The following is a 19,215-nucleotide window of genomic DNA, read 5'->3' as shown; positions in this document are numbered from 1 at the left end:
CTCAAGGCGTCTCCCTTCTTGCTTCTCTCACCTGTCACTCCTGAGCTGAGATGATCTGCCCCTCAGCGTCCTCCTCCCCAACCAGGGGGCCAAAGCACTAGCCCCTTCATCGCCCCCCACGCAGTCCCGCATCATGGCTCTGGTGTGGCTATTCAGGCCCTGGACCATCACAGGACGGGAACTTGTGGTCTCCTCGAACACGCCGGAAGTCCGTGCGGGGCGGGGAGGCCTATGTGTCCCACAGCTGCATCCCCAGCAGCAGGCTGCCCCTGCTCAGTAAATATCTGTGGAACATGAGAAATGAGGTGTCCTAGCATGCCTGGTGGGAATGAAGACACAGACCCAGGGTCCATTTGTTTATTGATCCCGGACAGCCCCAGTGGAGAGCTCAGACGGGACAGCCTTTGGCATCACAGACCCATCCAGACGTGTGTGCAAGAAGCCGCGGCTTTGTGGGGAGGCGGGAGCTCCAGGCTCAGAGCTCCCGACCCTTGTCTTGCACAATCAAGGTAATGGGGCAACAGCCACTTTCCTAAGACGGAGTGAGGCAAGGGGCACCCACCCGGGTGCAGAATGGGGTGGGGGACTTCTCTCAAAACTGAGAGGCCAAGGCCTGTCCCCTGGGCCCGCTCCCCAGCAGGTCACGGGTCATCACCACTCTGGCTGCCTGGAAGGGTTTAACCAGAGTGAATCATGTAGTGACCGGAGCTGGGGCAGCCGGCAAGGGCCGCCTCCCTCTGCATTCTGTCTCTGCACATGGCCTGGGGGAGAGGGACGTGAGCTTTGGTGAGAGCCAGAGCCCATCTCAGAATTGGGTCCCACGGAGGTGAATCCAGACAGGCAGGGAGAGGGCAATGGGCTGTGGAGAAGAGAAGGTGGGGTGTGCCGTCATTCAAGGGCAAGCTAGGCTTAGAGCCCACCACTCTGAGACTCCGTATGAGTGGGAGGCTAAGGCGAGCCCAAAGCGGGGCCCTCCAGCCCATCCCAGCAGTAGGCTATGGCCATCGTGGCAACCCAGTTTGTCTTCCCAAAGACAACCTGCACAGGGCCAAGACCTCCTGAGGCTTCAGCCAGCCCCCTCCCCTGTCTGAATGTCTGGGGTTCCAATTCCAAGGTGGGATGGCCAGAGCATGACCACAGGGCAGTGTCCAGCTGGAATGGGTATGTGCTGTGTGCCTACGGTTCCTGAGAGCCAGAAGTTCCTTTGCCTAAAAGAAAGGAGGGAGAAAGAGAAACACAAGCCATTGCTACATCATGTTTCAGATGCCATCCCATGAGCTAGCCAGCCCACACCTGGCAGGACAGGGCAGCTGGGAGGACCCTGGGAGGACCCAGGCACCCAGCTTGGGGGAGGCTGTGTGCCCTGCTTTGTTCCCCAAGATCTCCAGGAGAGCCCAGTCTCTCCTTCCTCTGCGAGACAAAGAGCACTAACCACTACAGGACCAAATCACATCTCACCCTGTCATCACCAGCCCGACAGACACCCTCATTCCCCCCCACCTCCCCAGGGATCAGACTCACACGGAAACAGCTGCCCCAACAAACTGCTAGCACACGGAGCCCTAATTTCCCAAAGGTCGGGTTAGGCCACTTTGCTTTTACGTTTCATTCCTGCTACACACACATTTCCTACATTAGTAAAGCAACACTTTCCTTCTGAGTGAAAAACCTCTTTGGGTTTCTTTCAGTTCATGAGAACAGGTGCTAACGTATAAGATCTTGTAAAAAAGTGTCGTGGCACAAGGGAACCTTGTGTGGGAGATGCCCTTCACTTGACACCATTCTGCGAAAAGTTTCGCAGGACCACTCTTTTGCAGAGACTGGGAGAGACCTGTAGTGAGTGAGCGCATAGCCCACAGGGGCACACAGCCGAGCGCTCACTGCTTGCCAGGCCCCCGGGCACCACGTCAACGCAGGTGCCTTCACGCTGGCCCGTGAAGAGGGCTCTGTGAGCCCAGCCACTGTGCAGAGGAGGGGGACCACTCAGAGAGGCTAAGCAGCAAGCTCGTGGCCACACAGCCCTAACCCTCAGCCTCCGCCCAGCCTTGCCTGCCCCCTCAGAAAACCCTCCACCACATCCACTGTCAGATGCCCCTTTTTGGGGCACATGTGATCAATCAGGACACCTGCCCCCTAGCCCTTGCCCTGAAGCCACCCTCTGGGGTGGCCGTGGGCAGCTCCCGGGCAGTGTGCTTTGGAGCCCCCATGAGCTGTCACTGTCAGTGGGTGAGAAGAGTATGCCTCCCGCCCCTGGGCTTCTAAAATGTCAACAGGCCTGTGTCCAGCGGTCAGAAGGCGAGCTCACCTTTCGGGATGAACTTCAACGAGCTGCTAAATATTCAGAAGCGGGACTGCCCCGGCTTGGGGCCATCATTCAGGAACTCATGGCCTAGCCCGTTCCCACACCTGCCACAGGACACCTGGAAAGACCACAAAACAACCATGCAATGGCCCCTCCTGCCACCAACAGGCGGCGTCCTCCCCACACCCATGTCCCAAAGTAACTGCAGGCGGGAGCGGTCAGCCTCCATCCTGCAGCCTATGCAGGAAAGCGGTCCTGACTCCCTGTTTCCATTGGGACCCCAGGCTCTTCCCAGAAGTCTGGGGGTGCAGCTCGCCTGGCTAAAACCGGAGGCCTGGAGTAGATGACTCTGAGCCCCTAGAGCTGTGGGGGGAACACAAAGAAGGAAGGAATAACCAGCCCTCAGGCTCTCCCTGGCCCAGACCCCCACGACCGCCCCACTGCAGCCCTCACCTTTAGGGCGTCAGGAGAGTTGCGCTCTGGACGCTTGGCCACGCTATCGGCGTGAATGGTCTCAGTGAAGGCGGGCCACGGGGATGAGTGTGCGTACTTCGAGCGACTGGAGAAGAGCTCGTAGCCACACTTGGCGCACACATAGACACCTGGGGGCAGAAGAAAAGGCCAAGGCACACACGTTGGCTCCAGCGTCTTTGGGGTGAGCTGCCGAATCCTCAGGCCTAGGAGAACAGAGTACTGTGCCCGTCTGCAGGGTGGCCTGCACGTCCTCCCCACACCCCCACCTGCCCCCAACCCGGGCCTGGCTCTGTGGGGACACACCACACCCAGTGCTCCTTAGCAATGTGCCTAGCCCAGGAGAGCCGCTTTTCACTCAGCTCATTGGCTCTCATCAGCGGTCCTGTGATGTACACCTTCCCATTTTAGTCTCGCTGTTTTGTTTAAGTGGGCAGGAGCCCATGTCCACTGCGGGGCTTGAACTCATGACCCGGAGATCAAGAGTCACGCTCTCTACCGGCTGAGCCAGCCAGGCGCCCCTTTCCAGTTTTGTTTTGGTTTTTAAATATTTATTTATTTGTTTGTTTGTTTGTCAGAGAGAGCGACAAGCAGAGGGAGAGGGAGAAGCAGGCTTCCCACGGAGCAAACCGGCTCTTTGCTCCGTGGGAAACCTGTGAGACTTGATCCCAGAACCGTGAGATCATGACCCAAGCTTAAGGCACATGCCTAACCCCCTGAACCCCCTACAGGAGTACCCAGCACCCATAGCCCCACCTGAGGAAAGCCCTTCCCGGAGTCGGTCAACCACTCAGCCTTTGCCAGCAAGTGGAGAAGGCAGCGAGGAGGGCTGGGGAGCTGCTGTGGAAAGAAGCTTCATTTCCACAGAGTGGCCTGAGGACAACTGCGGTCCCACAGCCAGAAGGCCCCAGGGGAGGTATTTGCCCGGAGAGCCCTAGGTCACAGCTGACGTCCACAGATGCTCAGTGTCACAGCCCAGCCCCCTAGAGGGCTGACACCCAACAGATCCTGCCCCAGGGAAAGCACTGCTTAGTCTTGGCTGTGGGCATGTTTTTACCAAATTAGTCCATTACCAGCGGCACAGCCCCAAAGGGTACAGCCAGGGCCTCTCAAAGCCTGGGGCCAGGGCTGAGGGTCCCCGAGTCCCAAACCACTCCCACCTCTACTCCCCACCTCCACTCAGGCTGTCTGGTTAAACCTCACTGGCCCTGGCGGCCTGGCGGCTGTCCCGGTTGCCCAACCCCAGGGCCCTGAGCGGACTGGGGAAGAACCCAGGTGGGCGTTCCGAAGGGAACGCTCTGTGCTTCCGAGGGGTACGTCGGGTCCCAGGAACAGGGGAGGGGGAAAGGCAGCGGCATCATCAGGGGGCGCCCTCGGACAAGAGCCTCCGTCGCGTCCCCCTGAAATCCTACTCCTAATCCCGATCCTCCCCAGCTCCCCCCCGCCACCGGCGTCACCCCTGGCGAGCACCCTGACCCCAAGGGTTCCTCCCGGAAACCGCCTCGTTCACGCACGCCGCCCGGCCGGCGACGCCGCTCCCTAGGTCGCCCCTCCCCTCAGGTACCCCCACCTTCCAGACTCCAGGCCCCTCCGTCCTCCCGCACCCCCTCGCCCCCCCCCAGTGAACTCCGCCCTTCCGGGATCCCGGGGCTCCACCGCCGCTCCATGCGCGCTCCCGCCCGCTATCCTCCCGGGAGGTCACAGCTCATACCCGGTTCAAAGTGATTCTGGAAAATCTCGCCCCCGGAGAAGCTGCAGAACGACATGGCGCCAGCGGGACAGCGCAGCGTCCGCCCCCGGACCGACCCGAGGCCACCCGCCCGCTACAGCCCGGCCTGCGCCCGGGTCCCGCCCCTCCGGCCGAGGACCAATCAATGCCCAGAGCCTGCCGGGCTCCCCGAGACCCCGCCCCCAGAGGACCAATCACAATCAGAGACGCCCAGACTCGGCGCAGGCCCCGCCCCTGAGTCCCCGCCCCCGAGATCTCCCGGCAGGGGCTCCCGTGCGGCGCCTCCTACACTGCCGCCCCGCCCGAGCGCCAGGGGGCGCCGCTGAGCTGCGCCGGGCCGGGGAGGGTCCAGGTCGCAACCTGTCTGCCCTGGATCAGGTCCCGGGCCACCCGCGGGCCACCCGCCTTCCCGCGCTCCCCCCTCTGATACACGCGGGCAGAGTCGCCTCCGCACTTTATTAGACAGCGGGGACAGGCGGGGGTGGCGCCGCGCTGCCTTCAGGCTCCCTCCGTCGCCTACAGGTCCCTCGAGGTCTCCGGCTTTTCCTTCTCGAGATGCTTCTTCTGGGGACCCTGGTTGGGGGTTGGGGGAGACGGAGAGGCGCTAGCGACCGAGGTCTAGCCGGCGCCACTGCCCCCTGCCGGGATCCCGGGGCTGCGGCTTTGTTGCCTGCGCGAATCGTGCGGGGGCGGGGCTGCTGGGGGCCCCCCCGGGTGGGGATGAGCGCAGGGGCGCCCCCGGACCCTCATCTGCTCCAGCTGCCCCACTCTGGCGCAGGAGGGCTGTGGGGGCTGAGCCCCGGAGGACAAGGGGTAGGTGGGCTCACCATGAAGACCCTCTTCTCTTGGGCAGTCTGGAAGCGGCCGTGGCCAAACTTGGAGGTTGTGTCGATGAACTTGAGTTCGATGTTCTCCAGGGCTCGGCGGCTGTGGTGCACCAGCAGGGACTGGGGGGTCCGTGGGAGACGAGAGCCAGATGTAAGTTCCTCACCCACCGCCTCCCACCACCCCCAGTCCACACCAAGAAGGACTCACTCACCCAGCTCCCGCCAGAACCCCTCCTTTTTGCTCTTCCCATCCCCACCCTCCTCTGAGCAAGGTGCAAGACAGGGAGGCCAGCCCCCAGAACCTTCCCATGGCCCATGGGGCTCCTGCTCCCCAGCCCACCATAGAGGCGCTGACCTTCCTCAGTGTGATGACCCGCTTCTTGGTGCCGGCAATGCAACCCTTCAGCATGACGAAGTCGTTGTTGACCTCCCCGTAGTGCGGGAAGCCTCCCTGTGGGAAACTGAGTCAGCCAGGATCCAGGCCCCTCAAGGAGCAGCTGGGTTAGGGGCAGCTGCAAGCCTGGCCCCAGGGCAGCACTCTGGGTCCCTCATCAGGGCAGCATCTAAGCCTTATTCTGAGTCCTTCCTTAGCTCATTTCACAACCTACATTTTAGTGAGGGAGAAACCGAGACTCAGGGACATGGAGTCCCTTGTTCCGGGCCCTGGAGCTGCTCCACACTGCAGGTGGGACTGGAACCCAGGTGGCCTGAGTGCAAGGCCACAGCTGCAGCTGCTGCCCTCCACAGCCCCTGACAGCAGTGGGACAGGAAGCTGTCTGCAGGGGAAGACTCAGAGGACATGGGAGCAGCACGGGCTTGCGTTGCCAAGCCACCGCTCTCTGGGCCCTGAGCTCCCGGGGCAGGCCAGTACGACCCGTGCCTACCCGTGCATGCGTGCCCCGCCCGCTCACCAGTGGTGTGATGGACTTGTCCGTCACGTCGTAGCTGGTGGACGCATTGTTCCTAACCACCTTCCCATCCTCCTTGTGCAGCCCCCGGCCAATACGGTAGATCTGCCAGGAGAAGATCAGGGCACGTGGCAAATCGCAGGGGGCCTCCGGAGCCAGTGGGATGTCTGTCCCCACCAGCATGTGTGCTTAGACCCAGGCACTGGAGGGGCATTTCAGAGCCTTCGGGGGACCAGGCAGTGTCTGCGTCACGCACCCCACCCCCTGGGGTCTGGTCATGAGTGTCCCTCCACCACCCGGACTGGAGACACACCTTCTTGTTGAGCTCTGTGCGGTGGTGGTAGCCTTTCTGCCCAGCCCGAGCGATGGAGCAACCCACACGGGCAGGGTGCCAGGCGCCGATGCAGGCCACCTTGCGCAGCCCCTTGTGGGTCTTCCGCGGCAGTTTCTTGGTATGCCAACGGCTCGTGACCCCTGCAGGAGGTGCAGGAAGAAGGTGGGGGGCGGCTAGTGGCTGAGAGGCCAGCCCAGCCTCCACGCCCTCCAGGGGCCTTCCCGAAGCCACCATCCCCATCCAGACCCACCTTTGACACCACGGCCCTTGGTGACAGCAATGACGTCAATGACCTCACTTTGGCTGAACACACTGTGCACTGAGATCTGCTTCTCTAGCCGGGCCTGGGCCCAGGCCACCTTCTCAGCCACTGTGCCGCCATTCAGCTGGATCTCCATGATGTGGGCCTTCTTCTGCCGGAAAGGCAGCAGCTTCATCTGCGGGACATGGCACAGCCGGTAGGCTCCCAGAGGCTCAGAGCCCCCACCTGCAGACATGGTATGACTGGCTAGTGACTCCCAGCAGGCTTTCCTGCATACATTCCTTCAGTGGATGTTCCAGAGTTTGGGTCTGGCTCTACGTTATGTTCTGTGCTAGCCACTGGGGGGATACAGCACGGAATGAGGCAGGCAAGGTCCTGGACCTCAGGGAGCCACTATTTAGTTGGGAGACAGAAATCGAGTAAATTCTTGGACATTTACTCGGAGCATTCTAATGGAACCGTGGGGGCAGAGGGGACAGTCCTTGCACACAGGGCAATCAGAGAGGACCCCGCTGATGTGACACCAATAAGAAGGAGCCACTAAGTGAAGATCTGAAACTTTGGGGAGCATGGGAAACCGCATTTGCAAAGGCCCTGTGGCAGGGAGTTGGAGGAATGGAGAGGAGACCAGTGTGTCTGGACCATGGCGAGCAAGGAGGAATGTGGTGCGGGATGAACTCAGAGTTGAGCAGGGGCCTGCCTGTGCAGGTCTTGTGGGGAGAAACTTGGGCTTCATTCTAGCTGCAGGGTGTGACTCAGGGTGGTTGGTATGTTTAGGTATCTCTGGCTGCTGCTGTGTGAGGCACCGGCTGAGGGGACACATGGGAGGAAGCAGGGACACTGGCCATGGCCTAGTGCTCAGCAAGCACTTATGGAGTGCCTACTGCATACGAGATGCAGCCCTGAGCTGGCAGCCGGGTCCCTGCCCCCATGGAGCTCCAGTCCCTCAAGGGAAACAGACATGACCATGACCTGGTTACCGTATAACCAGGAACAGCAGGGGGGAGCGGGGTGCTGCTGCAGGCCTAGGCAAGCCTTCCCTGAGGACAAGAGGCCAAGGCAATGTTCCAGAATAAGCCAGACATGTTAGTAATTCATCAGCAGAAATCAAGCTGGACCCCATGTATAAATGTTGGCTCGCGTACACACTTGGGCCAGGACCCAAACTGAGGTGGCTGGCCCTCTACCCGGGACGTTTGGCAGGAAATCCGGGCCTCTCAGGGAATGGGAGGGCCCTGGTTGAGCCTGCCCTCAGAGCACGCTGACCCCCAGCATGCCATCCCTGGGGCGGAGGCCAGCCAGCGCCGCCCGTCACCCAGCACTCTGGGCCCGTGCCCCAGGCTTGTGGTATTTTTAGGCTGACATTTGCCAGGGTTCCTGGAAGCTGGGATGGAGGAGAGGGGGGGAGGGTGGGTCCAGGGCGTGGCAAGTCTGCCGGGCGGACCTGAGTGTGGACAATGACACGGATGACCTTGCAGTACTTCTTCATGGCGGCAAAGTCCTTCTGCAGCTGCTTCTTGCCATCGGCGTCCCGCCACCTCTTGCAGGCTTTGGTGAAGGCTTTCTTCTTGCACTTGTGCCTGCGCCACAAGCAGGAGACACTTAAGGGGCCAACCAGGGGCACCTCGCCAGGCCTGTCTGGGCCCCGCATGCCCACAGCCCACAGCGTAGGGCTCTTAGAACAGTGCATGTTCCCTCCTCTCTCCTTCCTTTCCCAGGGAGGCCACTGCCAGCCCCGCCCCTGCGGTCTCTGGGCTGCGGACACGGGGACCGCTCCTCTTCCCAGATGCTATCCCAGGCTGATGGTGTCTGAGATGGAGGGGCCCAATGTAAGAGGCTCTAAGAGGTCAGCCACCTCTCCTGTGGTCATCCAGCCCACCCTGGCTCAGGGCCCCAAACCTGTCACCTCCCCCAGAGGGCCAGGACAGGGGCGCCTCCAACTCTGTAAGGATGGGGTTATCTGTGAGGTTCCTTGGGCAGATGGGCCTTCCCTTTCAGGACTTAGTGCGAGGGAAGATCTGAGGCCCCAGAGTGCCTTTCTTTCTGATGAGAAGAGCTTGTCCGTGGCTCCTTCCCTTTCTCACCCTGGCTGCTAGGAAGCTCCGAGCCAACTCTGACAGTCCATCAAATTAGTCCCTTAATGTAATCCTAAATCAGAACCCTTCCTTCCTCTCCTTCTCTACCCCAATTTCTACTCCAGTCCCCTTGCACGTGTCTCTTGTTAAAGCGAAGGCAATTCCCCATAAACACGCATTCCTGCAGACACGGCTCCTGCCCGCCCACACCCACTGTTCCAGCACCACGCTCAGGATGGAGGGATGGCCAGACCACACAGCCTCCGCCCGAGGGCTGCCCTCACCAGTCCTTGTAGAAACGGCGACGGCACTCATCACTAAGGTGCTCTGCAAAGATGGTCTTAAAGCTCCGAAGGCCTCGAGGGGTAGCTACGTAGCCGACCACACCTACCACCACCAGAGGGGGCGTCTCCACGATGGTCACTGCCTCCACTTCCTCCCGCTTGGAAATTTCTAGAAGAGACCCAGAGGCAGGAGCATGGAGGAAGGCATCCGGGGCCCATGGGAAAAAGCCAACTACAGCCTGTCCTGCCCGAGGGAGGATGAAGCACCATGGCTTCAGGGCCCCCACTGACCTCCAGCCGTCAGCCTCCCCAGCCCCTGGCCCTTCCCTCTCTGCCCCGCCCAAGGCATGGAGCAGGTGCTGGTCAGGGCCCTTCCGGTGGTCTACGCTCTGCCTCTGAGATCTCAGATAAGGCCTGACCTGCCCCTGCCTTGGTTTCCCCACCAGATCATCTGGAAATGGGCTAAGAGAGCCCACAGCCAGGGCAGCATCCCCCAAAGGGTAGGGCCCAGGATTCCCTCAGTGGAGCTCATACAAACAATTTTAGTTTTAATAGTTATGAGTATATTGAATGAGTTCTAGAAAAACACATACAATTTGTCCCAAACCAATGATTTTGTAGATGTTATTACCGAAACTAATACAAAGCAGAAGTGTACATTTCTGGCGTATATTAGGAACAGGCCGTCCAGGTGGCTCAGTCAGTGGAGTGTCTGACTCTGGGTCTCCGCTCAGGTCATGACCTCAGGGTTGTGAGATCTCAAGCCCCATGAGGCTGGGGACTCTGCTGGCGATTCTTCCCACCTTCCTCTCCCCCTCTCCCCACCACTTGCACGTGTGCTCTCTCTCTCTCAAGCAAATAAATAAATCCTCAAAAATAAATACATAAATTGGGGTGCCTGGGTGGCTCTGTGGGTTGAGCCTCTGCCTTCAGCTCGGGTCATGATCTCAGGGTCCTGGGACCAAGCCCCACGTCGGGCTCTCTACTCAGTGGGGAGCCTGCTTTCCCTGCCTCTCTGCCTACTTGTGATCTCTGTCAAATAAATTAACAAAGATAAATAAATACATAAAAATTAAAAACAGATGAGGGGAGATGAAGAACAGGACAGTTGCCAAGAGGCCGGACAGTGCTGGCTGGCTGTAGAAAAGCGACAGGCAGAACCCGTGGGGGATGGAATGTTCCGTGGTGGCGCATTCACGTGGGGCCGAACCATGCGGCACTGCGCACGCGTGCGTTCACCCGCCCCAGCCTGGGAAACCTGACCAGGATGGGCAGGTCGTATCCATGTCGAAACCCGGTTGTGACCCTACTACCATAGTTTTCTAAGCTATTTCCATCAGGAAACCGGGCGAAGGGTGCGTGGGTGCTCTCTGTCTCCGTCCTTAGAGCCACACGTGAGCCCACCCTGATGGGAAGACAAAAAGTAGATGGGGCACCTGTCTTTGGATTGTAGCCCCTCCCCTTACCAACCGGGCAACCAGCAAGTTTCCTAACTGCTTGATCTCCTCATCTGTAAACTGGGGGTAAGGACAGTGGTCAGGGCTCAGTGACAGTGCCCTGACCGCAGCTCCCTCGGGCAGGACCTTGCCTTTCTGGGGCTGCTTCCCCTCCTAGACCCCAGCTCCAGCCCCTAGCCTCTGAAGTCTCTCCAGATCCTCTGGCAGGCGTGGCAAGGAGGCCCCACACCCTCCCCATGGGTCCCCCTGCAGCCACTCACTGAGCCCGGGCCTGTGCACCTCCCGGACGGTGTGTGTCATGCCCGCCTTGTAGCCCAGGAAAGCCGTGAGGTGCACCGGCCGGCTGGGGTCGTCCCGGGGCCAAGTCTTCACCTTGCCCCGGTGCCGGTGGCTCCTCTTGTGGGGCAGGAAGCCCAGGTGTCCGTGCCGAGGGGCGGAGAACTTCCGGTGGGACTGGCGGCAAGAGGGGAGGAAGGTCAGAGCTGGGGTGTCTCTGGTGGGGGTGGCTGATTGGGACCCGAGCCCAGACCCAGGGAAGTGAGTCAGAGACCCCAGACTGGGCCCCGGTGGTCTTCGGTGCCCCCCTCTGTCCGCAGGAAAGGATGGAAGGTTGCCTCAGGGCCAGTGTCTTAGGGACAGAGCTGTGACCAAGCTCTCCTCACCCACAAGCGTCCTGCTTCAGTGAGCTCAGCCTGCTGGGCCCAGCAGGGACAGGCCCACACCCCGGCTGCGGGCTAGGAATAGGGGGCCACTGCCATCTGTCCATTTCCTGCCCATTCTAGGCCTGGCAACCTGAGCTCAGGCCCCCTGTGGTCCCTTCAGTCACCTATACCCCCACTGGCCCCAGGCCCATCCCTGCTGGGAGAGACTCCAGAAGCCCACCCGTCCCTCCCATGAAGCCGGCTGGCTCTTGCCCCCCAGCCCACTGACCATGGCTGTGGGTCCCTGTAGGTCAGGAAGGGAAGGGGCCTCCCGACAGGCGCCGGAGGCCAAGTGGCAGGGCCGAGTGGCCAGCCAGCTCCCAGATTTAGCCCCTGGCAGGGGAGCTTGGTCATGTCCCGTGGCGGACATGGGCTCCGGTGCCAGGATAGGCCTGGCCTGGCCTGGCCTGGGGCGGGGCTCAAGGGGGCATCAGATGGGCAGCCCGGGGTGGGGATACCTGGGGCCAGGCGTGTCATTCCTGTCCTCGGGGCCCTGGGATTGGTTCACACCCACTTTGCTTTCTGCCTTGTGCTACCCTCCCAGGACCGGAACACCTTGGCCGACTAAGCAGTCAAGGAACCCCAACAGGGGAGGGGCCTTCTTCCAGGGTTGCTGCGACAAGGGTCTGGCCTGGTTGGCAGGCAGTGATGCAGAGGGAACTCCTGTCCTGTCCTGAGGGCCCTGAGCCAGGGCTGCACAAACTGGTGTGGGGGGTGGGGGCGCTGCGGGCAGGGGCGCTAACAGCTGTGATCCTAGAACAAGGAGTCTATACAGTTCTGAAGTTGTGAACCTGGAGAATCAGTTTTATAGGCCTAAAATGTCTCTGAGTGTTTGTGAGGCGCTGATGCTAAGATCTATGTGACTCAAATGTTAGGGCTCTTGTTACTCTCAAAGCCACTTTTATTACTTTGGGCCGAACCCCACAGGAATAAAATCCCTGGCCAGGGGCAACCCTCAGCCTCCAGAGTGGCCCAGGGGGGCAGAGGCTGTCTGAGGGGAGGAAGCCCGGGAAGGATGCCAGGAGACTCAGGGCAAAGGGAGGGCCACACGTGTGGGACCCCAGGCGCATTGCAGGACATGCGGCGCCAGTGGGACTGACTCCAGGCTCACACGCCAAGAACCGGAGGGCGGGGCACAGAGCCACAAGCTGCGTGGGTTCCTCCCTCTCAGCCACCTCATCCCGCTTCTGCTACATGATCTCCAAGTCTCTCTGCTGCCTGGTACGGGGGAGAGCTGCCAGACCAGCGCTTTCCCTGAGCACAGGTCTCTGCTTTCCCCTGTTCTCTGTGGCGGCGGGTCTGGCCCAGATCTGTTGGATTCCCTTGTTCAGTCCAATGTTGTAGGCCTATCAATGTTAAGATTCTTTTGATCAGGGGCATCTGGGTGACTCATTCGGTGAAGCATTGAACTTCAGGTCCGGTCGTGACCTCGGGGTCCTGGGATCGAGCTCCACCTTGGCATCCCCGGTCAGCGGGGAACCTGCTTCTCCCTCTCCCTTCCTGCCCCCCTCCACTCCCACTTTCTCTCTCAAATCAGTAAATAAATAAATAACCTTTTATAAAAGGTTCTTTTGGGGCACCTGGGTGACTCGGTGGGTTAAAGCCTCTGCCTTAGGCTTGGGTCATGGTCCCAGGGTCCTGGGATAGAGCCCCGCATCAGACTCTCTGCTCGGCGGCAAGACGCTTCCCCCTCTCCCCTCCCTCTCTCTTTGCTGCCTCTCTGCCTACTTGTAATCTCTGTCAAATTAAAAAAAAAAAAAAAAAAAAAAAAAAAAAGGTTCTTTTGTGGTTGGACAGCATGTGTTTCTAACAGTTCGTTCGTGATTTCAGGAGTTGACATTTCTACGATCACTGATTCCGTACATCCACAGCGTTGATGACTCTGTGGCCCTGGCCCCAGCTTCTAGGCAGGAAGTGACCAGCACCCTCCCCGATACTGGCCAGGGGCCCTGCCAGGTATGGAGATCACCCAGGGTGGTCAGCAGGGCCCTGGTCAGTGGAGCTGCCCCAGGGAGCACACCAGTGCCCAGGGCCAGGGCAGAACCAGGGGAGCCGGACCAGAGCACTCTGCTCCCAGGAGCCCCCAGGGCAAGCCCTGCCTCTTGCTCTGCCCCAGACAGGACCCCTAAGCTCACTGGCATTAGCCGGTCCATGAGAGGCCTTGGAAGACATAGTGGGGCACAGAGAGGGCTGCAGGGAAGGGGCAATTCCGGGAAGGCTTCCTAAAAGAGCAGGCCGTTTGATAGCGTGTGTTATTTGTTGATGCTGTGTTATTTGCTTGTTCCAGCGACCTTAGCTCTCCAGAAGAGCCCAGCTGTGTCCACCTTACTCCCAGCTGCACTTGCCACGTGCACTTACACCGGCGAAACGGAAGGAACGGTTTATTTATTCCTGTGTCTGTGTTGTCTTAGAACGTAACCAGGAGAGAAAAAAAAAAAAAAAAAAAAAGGAAGGAAGAAAACAAAACCAAAAGAAAAAAGAATGCAAGCAGGGGCCTCTGCTTCCTTCATTAGGATATCCCAAGGGCCTAAAGCAGCGCCCAGTCCAGAGGACGCGACTTGGAGGCAGAGAGGGGCGGCAACGTGCGCAGAGCTGCCGCAGCCCGCCATTGGGCGGACCGAGGAAACTACAAGTCCCATGGTGCTTCGCGAACGGCGGTCGCCCTGCTCAGGCGCAGCCGCCTTAGGGCAGCCTCAGCTGTAAACTCAGCGGGCGAACTACAAGTTCCATAGAACCTCGCGAGACTCCATTCCCCGCCCTCAGCCTCCGCGCCAGCGCAGCGGCGCTAGGGCGGCCTGGGCGGCCTCGGCGGCCGGAGAACTACTAGTTTCCTGGAGCTTGGCGAGTACCAGTTCCCCCCAACCTCCACTCCCCGCGCCGGCGCAGCCGCGCTAGGGCTTCCTCGGCGGCTGGAGAACTACAAGTTCCATGAAGCGTCGCGAGCACCAGCACCACCCACCCCCGCCCCACTCCCCGCGCCGGCGCAGCCGCGCTAGGGTGTCCTCTGCGGCGGGCGCACTAGGCCGTGGGATCCAGGCGGAGGCCGGGGCTCTGCGTCCGACAGTGGGTCCCTCCCGCGCGCCGCCGCCATGCCGGACAGCTGGGACAAGGACGTGTACCCCGAGCCCCCGCGCCGCACGCCGGCGCCCTCGCCTCAGACCTCGCTGCCCAACCCCATAACCTATTTGACGAAGGCCTTCGACCTCCTCGTGGACCGGCCCGTGACCCTAGTTAGAGGTACGGACCCCATCCGGGCCTCGCCGCTCCCCAGGGCCCCTCGCCGCCCTTAGGCGTTCCCCGCACCCCTTCGCCCAACCTGGATGCCCAGCTGCACCCCGGGCTTCGCCCCCGTGACCAGCCCCCGCCGTCCGCACCTGCGGGCTCGGTCGCCTCCTTGGGCCCCTCGGCCCCCCACCTTCAGTGCACTCTAGGAACGCCCCTCGCGCCCACACCAAGACTGCTCACTGCGTTTCCTCCACGCACCCTGGGTCTCCGGCCTCGCCCAGATATTAGGGGCTGTTTGCGGATCGCAGTCTGGCCTGGGGCTGGCTACGCCCCATCCGCCTGCCCGCTTTGCATCCTGAGTCTTGCACGGAAAGCGGTCTGCAAACCGGTGTGGAGGGTTTCCCTTCCAGCCTTGTGCACGCCTGCAAAATGACCGGGGTGGTCAGGTGCTGCCCGAGGACCCCGCAACCTGGGTGTGCTGTGCTGTGACTTGCAGTCCGTGTGTGCTCCCTCCTAATGGCTGTCCAGATGATCCAAACCAGGCGGGTGTTTAAAACAGCTCTTGGTTGTCCAGTTGCTGAGCCGGCCCAGTGGAGGCCGCAGCACCAGCGCACTCTCCCTCAGGCACTAATGCCGGCCGTTCGGCCATTCCTTTCACAGAGTTCATTCAGCAACCCAGCCACGGACCCACTCTTTCTCAGAAAGTGTTTTATGTGTCTGGAGGAATGAGATTTCATTAGTTCCAGCTTGTCAATTTCTGGGTGGGGAGGTTGAGACCAGAAGGTTAGTGGCAGCGGAACTGCCTTGGGGCCTCTGCCTACTGGTCAGACCGTGTTGTGGGGAGGTTGGCGAGCAGTAGGACCCGTAGAAAGGTGTGGGCTTGGAGAGCATGGGTTGAGAATCCTGTATTCTTTCTGGGCCTCAGTACTGGTACTGGGACTTAATCCCTTGGGACAATACACATGGTGCCTGGCTCCCAGGAAGGGTTAGGGTTTAGGTTAACCTAACCCAGGACTACCAGCCACACCTGAGAGTCTAATTGGCAGTCTTAGTAAAAGCCAGAAAGGTTTGGGCAGCCTGCCCCTTCGTGGCTTGTGAGAAAAGAACAGAGCTAAGAGCACATTCTAACTGTGGCCTGTCCAAACCAACGGGAACTTTTGAGTCTGATGTTTTCTCTTTACAGAATTTATAGAGCGGCAGCACGCGAAGAACAGGTATTACTACTACCACCGCGAGTTCCGCCGTGTGCCAGACATCACCGAGTGCCAGGAGAAGGATATCTTGTGCATGTTTGAAGCAGAAATGCAGTGGAGAAGAGACTAGTATGTCCTGTGTTTGGGTGACCTTTCTTAGTTAAGAAACAGAGTCGTGGGGTGCCTGGGTGGCTTCGTGAGTTTACACGCTGCCTTCGGCTCAGGCCATGATCTCAGGGTCTTGGGATAGAGCCCTAAATCGGGCTCTCTGCTCGGCAGGAAGCCTGCTTCCCCCTCTCTCTGCCTGCCCCTCTGCCTACTTGTGATCGCTGTCAAATAAATAAAATCCTTAAAAAAAGAAAGAAAAGAAACAGTCTTGCTCAGTGAGCATCTCCTGTTGGGCTCTCATCCCCCAGGGATACCGTGGATGGTGGTCAGGGGCCAAGATCTCCTGGGTTTGGCCCAGATTCTGAGGGTGGAGGGGCCAGACAACAGGGACTTAAGGTTTTGCTTTCATTCTACTGTCTCTGCACACAGGGAAAGGACTTCTCAAACTTTTTTTTTTTTTCCCAGTAAAGTCGATCAAGAAATTGTCAACATTATCCAGGAAAGGCTGAAGGCCTGTCAGCAGCGGGAAGGTGAGAGCTACAGGCAGAACTGTGCCAAGGAGCTGGAGCAGTTCACCCAGGTGGCCAAGGCTTATCAGGACCGCTGTAAGCAAGCCCCCACCCCAGCCTGATCCTTGAACCCCAACATCATAGCCCAGATTTTGCTAGTTGGTTGGGGGAGGGGTTTTTTTGGTATTTTATTTGACAGAGAGGTCTCAAGTAGGCAGAGAGAGGGGGGGGAAGCAGGCTCCCTGCTGAACAGAGAGCCCCATGCTCGATCCCAGGACCCTGAGATCATGACCTGAGCCAAAGGCAGAGGCTTAACCCGCTGAGCCACCCAGACACCCCTGGGGGACGGGGTATCGAGACTCCCGATACCCAAAGTCCCTTTACTGCTCAGTGTCATCACTGTTTCCTCCCCACTTGTAAGAAACTGGCCCATGACTTCACTCCCATCTCTTTTCCAGATCACGACCTGGGAGCCCATTATTCTGCCAGGAAGTGCCTGGCAAAGCAGAAGCAGCGGATGCTGGCTGAGAGAAAGGCGGCTAAAGAGGCTGCTGCTGCCTAAAGCAGCTCCTTGAGCACCTTCCTGAAACAATACTACTAAAATAAATAGTTTAAGTGAGAAAGCTGTTCCTGGTGTCACTTTTGGTTCCCCACTTGGATATGCTGACCCTACTGGTTCCATCTCCCTTTAAGTCCAGCTTACGACTAAGCTCATAAGCAAAATAAACAAGACACTGTTAACAAGCTTTAGTTCAGTTTATTTTTCTTGTATAAAACTATGTGGTAGCCACAGCTGGAGCCTGGGTCCTCTGAACAGAGACTCTGGTGTGGGTCTTCACAAGATGGTCCGTGAACTCCTAGAGAAGAGAAACAAGGCTTTAGCTGTAACCACCCCCCAGCACCCTGTGCACTCATCAAGGCTAATGAGGTGGCTGGGCAGGCAGTACCTGATAGGGAGACTTGGTGAACACAGTTTCCTTCCAGAGATCAGGGGTGAGATAGCTGTAGGTCTTGGAGATGGCATCGAAAGTAGCCTTGGCTGGAACACAGAAACAGGAAAAGGTTGGCAGATTCACAAACACAACACCCCAGGTACAGACAGAAGATGTCGCACTCCTAGGAACAGAGAGGCCACTTGAGACCAGTCTGCCGTGCATTAGGAGGGCCTTCCTCTCTCTCTCTCTGGAAGTACGCCAAGCACACACGGAGTATGATTAAGCGGAGCTGAGAGAGGCCACAGCCCCTGTGAAGGCCACCTACCAAAGTTCCCTAGGGTGGCAGTGCAGCCCCTGGCCGAGGTGTAGCAGTCGTCAATACCAGCCATCATCAGCAGTTTCTTGGGCACAGGGGCCGAGACAATGCCAGTGCCTCTGGGGGCGGGGATGAGACGCACCAGCACAGAGCCACAGCGGCCAGTCACCTGGAGAGTGAAGGGATCAGGAAATGACCCACGGGGAGTCTGCACCACCGCAGGCCCCGCTGCTCACTGCCCCCGCCCCCCAAGCCTACCTTGCACGGGACAGTGTGGGGCTTGCCGATCTTGTTCCCCCAGTAGCCTCGCCGCACAGGGACAATGGAAAGCTTCGCCAGAATGATGGCTCCGCGGATGGCAGTGGCTACCTCCTTGGAACACTTGACACCCAAACCGACGTGTCCATTGTAATCTCCGATGGCGACAAATGCCTGTGAAGAGCCTGAGGTGGCTGGTGGTCCACTGGCCAGCACGGCCATCACAGGCCACCACCCGGGATCTGTGGCACCCCTCGAGGAAAGGGTGGCCACTGTGAGGCCACTCGGAGGTCCCGAGGAGGTCCTTCCTTTCTCTCCCGATTACGAAAGCCACACGTGTGGTATCAAGTGTGACCGTGCAGAGCTGAGAGAGTCCCACTGAGCCCCTTGCACACGCAGCTCAGAACACCCAGGGGGGCGGAGGTACCTTGAACCTGGTCCGCTGGCCCGCGCGCGTCTGCTTCTGCACAGGCATGATCTTCAAAACCTCGTCCTTGAGGGAGGCTCCCAGGAAGAAGTCGATGATCTCAGACTCCTGCGGGGCGAGGACGCGGCCACGCAGGCGCAGTAAGCCCAGGAGCCACCTAGAACACCTCCCGTGAGAACCTCCACCCGCATCCCCGCGCCGGTTTTCCAGCTGTCCCCATCTCGTCTCAGCGGAACACCCCCGGCAGACAAAGGACGCCCGCGCACGCACACCGGCTGCGTCCCGGGCACAGATGCCATCCCCGGACCGGGGGCAAGGACCCCGCCTTACCTTGATGGGCAGGGAGAAAAGATAGATCTCCTCCAGGGACTTGATCTTCATGTCCTTGACCAGGCGGCCCAGCTTGGTGACGGGGATCCACTGCAGAACAAGGCCTCGGTGACCACGGTGCCCCGATCGGCGCCGCCCCGAGCCCGTCTCCTGCGAGGGCCCCACCTACCTCCTTGTCCTCGGCCTTGCCCCCGCGAGCTCCGCGGCCTCGGCCCCGGCCCCGACCACGGCCCCGGCCCCGGCCCCGGATGCCGCTGCCGAAGCCACCGCGGAAACCGCCGCGGCCTCCCATTCCAGGGCCCCCGGGCCCTCCGGGCCCTCCCGCAGCACCGGCGTCATCCGCCATTTGCTGAAAGGAACAACGAGAGTGGGTCGGTCAGCGAGACCCCGGCATATGCAGTCTGCCGGGACCACGGCTCCCGCCCGGAAGCGCCAGCGCACCGAACCAAGTACCGCCGGACGGCCGCGGATCCCCCGCGCGGGACCCGCAGCGCCCACCCCGACCACGCCGCACACTCACGTGTTCTCTCGGAGAGGAAGAACAAGGTCCCCCGGAGCCAGTCT

At 59.9% G+C, this 19,215-nt stretch overlaps 4 protein-coding genes and 1 long non-coding RNA gene across 10 annotated transcripts; 2 read left to right on the top strand and 3 right to left on the bottom strand.

The window, feature by feature from the left end:
- Window positions 1-343: 343 nt before the first annotated feature.
- MSRB1 (methionine sulfoxide reductase B1) lies at window positions 344-4,648 on the bottom strand. 4 transcript variants are annotated; one of them, XR_014306233.1, is made up of 5 exons: window positions 4,485-4,639; window positions 2,756-2,904; window positions 2,306-2,420; window positions 1,039-1,208; window positions 344-859 (listed from the first exon to the last, which is right to left on the bottom strand). XR_014306233.1 is itself a non-coding variant. In XM_082713588.1 (4 exons), exons 1-4 carry the CDS (start codon window positions 4,537-4,539, stop codon window positions 1,177-1,179), a joined length of 351 nt encoding a protein of 116 aa, XP_082569714.1. In that variant the 5' UTR covers window positions 4,540-4,648; the 3' UTR covers window positions 344-1,176. The 4 variants fall into 4 exon arrangements, 2 of the variants coding, with proteins under 2 accessions (XP_082569714.1, XP_082569713.1); XR_014306234.1 differs by having other exon boundaries at window positions 2,756-2,979; window positions 4,485-4,632; XM_082713588.1 differs by having other exon boundaries at window positions 344-1,208; window positions 4,485-4,648.
- Window positions 4,649-4,939: 291 nt separating this feature from the next.
- On the bottom strand, window positions 4,940-15,745 carry RPL3L (ribosomal protein L3 like). 3 transcript variants are annotated; one of them, XM_082713536.1, is made up of 10 exons: window positions 14,725-15,745; window positions 10,910-11,102; window positions 9,193-9,361; window positions 8,278-8,413; window positions 6,822-7,008; window positions 6,551-6,711; window positions 6,241-6,342; window positions 5,685-5,780; window positions 5,330-5,449; window positions 4,940-5,075 (listed from the first exon to the last, which is right to left on the bottom strand). In XM_082713536.1, exons 2-10 carry the CDS (start codon window positions 10,947-10,949, stop codon window positions 5,019-5,021), a joined length of 1,068 nt encoding a protein of 355 aa, XP_082569662.1. In that variant the 5' UTR covers window positions 10,950-11,102; window positions 14,725-15,745; the 3' UTR covers window positions 4,940-5,018. The 3 variants fall into 3 exon arrangements, with proteins under 3 accessions (XP_082569662.1, XP_082569661.1, XP_082569660.1); XM_082713535.1 differs by having other exon boundaries at window positions 14,834-15,745; XM_082713534.1 differs by lacking the exon at window positions 14,725-15,745 and adding an exon at window positions 11,580-11,735.
- On the top strand, window positions 5,406-10,271 carry LOC309854432. The gene is made up of 2 exons (XR_014306235.1): window positions 5,406-5,480; window positions 6,322-10,271. It is a non-coding gene; the product is annotated as an uncharacterized lncRNA (long non-coding RNA).
- Window positions 13,846-17,001, top strand: NDUFB10 (NADH:ubiquinone oxidoreductase subunit B10). Its single transcript, XM_082713584.1, has 4 exons — window positions 13,846-14,587; window positions 15,759-15,897; window positions 16,342-16,481; window positions 16,844-17,001. Exons 1-4 carry the CDS (start codon window positions 14,440-14,442, stop codon window positions 16,945-16,947), a joined length of 531 nt encoding a protein of 176 aa, XP_082569710.1. The 5' UTR covers window positions 13,846-14,439; the 3' UTR covers window positions 16,948-17,001.
- A 125-nt stretch (window positions 17,002-17,126) lies between these two features.
- Window positions 17,127-19,185, bottom strand: RPS2 (ribosomal protein S2). Its single transcript, XM_082713576.1, has 7 exons — window positions 18,821-19,185; window positions 18,652-18,741; window positions 18,322-18,429; window positions 17,895-18,068; window positions 17,646-17,805; window positions 17,333-17,424; window positions 17,127-17,242 (listed from the first exon to the last, which is right to left on the bottom strand). The coding sequence occupies exons 1-7, from the start codon at window positions 18,995-18,997 to the stop codon at window positions 17,162-17,164; spliced, it is 882 nt and encodes a 293-aa protein (XP_082569702.1). The 5' UTR covers window positions 18,998-19,185; the 3' UTR covers window positions 17,127-17,161.
- Window positions 19,186-19,215: the final 30 nt, after the last annotated feature.

The sequence above is a fragment of the Mustela nivalis genome (genome assembly GCF_964662115.1).
Source record: "Mustela nivalis genome assembly, chromosome: 19".
Taxonomy (NCBI): domain Eukaryota; kingdom Metazoa; phylum Chordata; class Mammalia; order Carnivora; family Mustelidae; genus Mustela; species Mustela nivalis.
The sequence above is the reverse complement of the archived record's forward strand: the minus strand, read 5'-3'. Positions and strand labels throughout refer to the sequence as shown.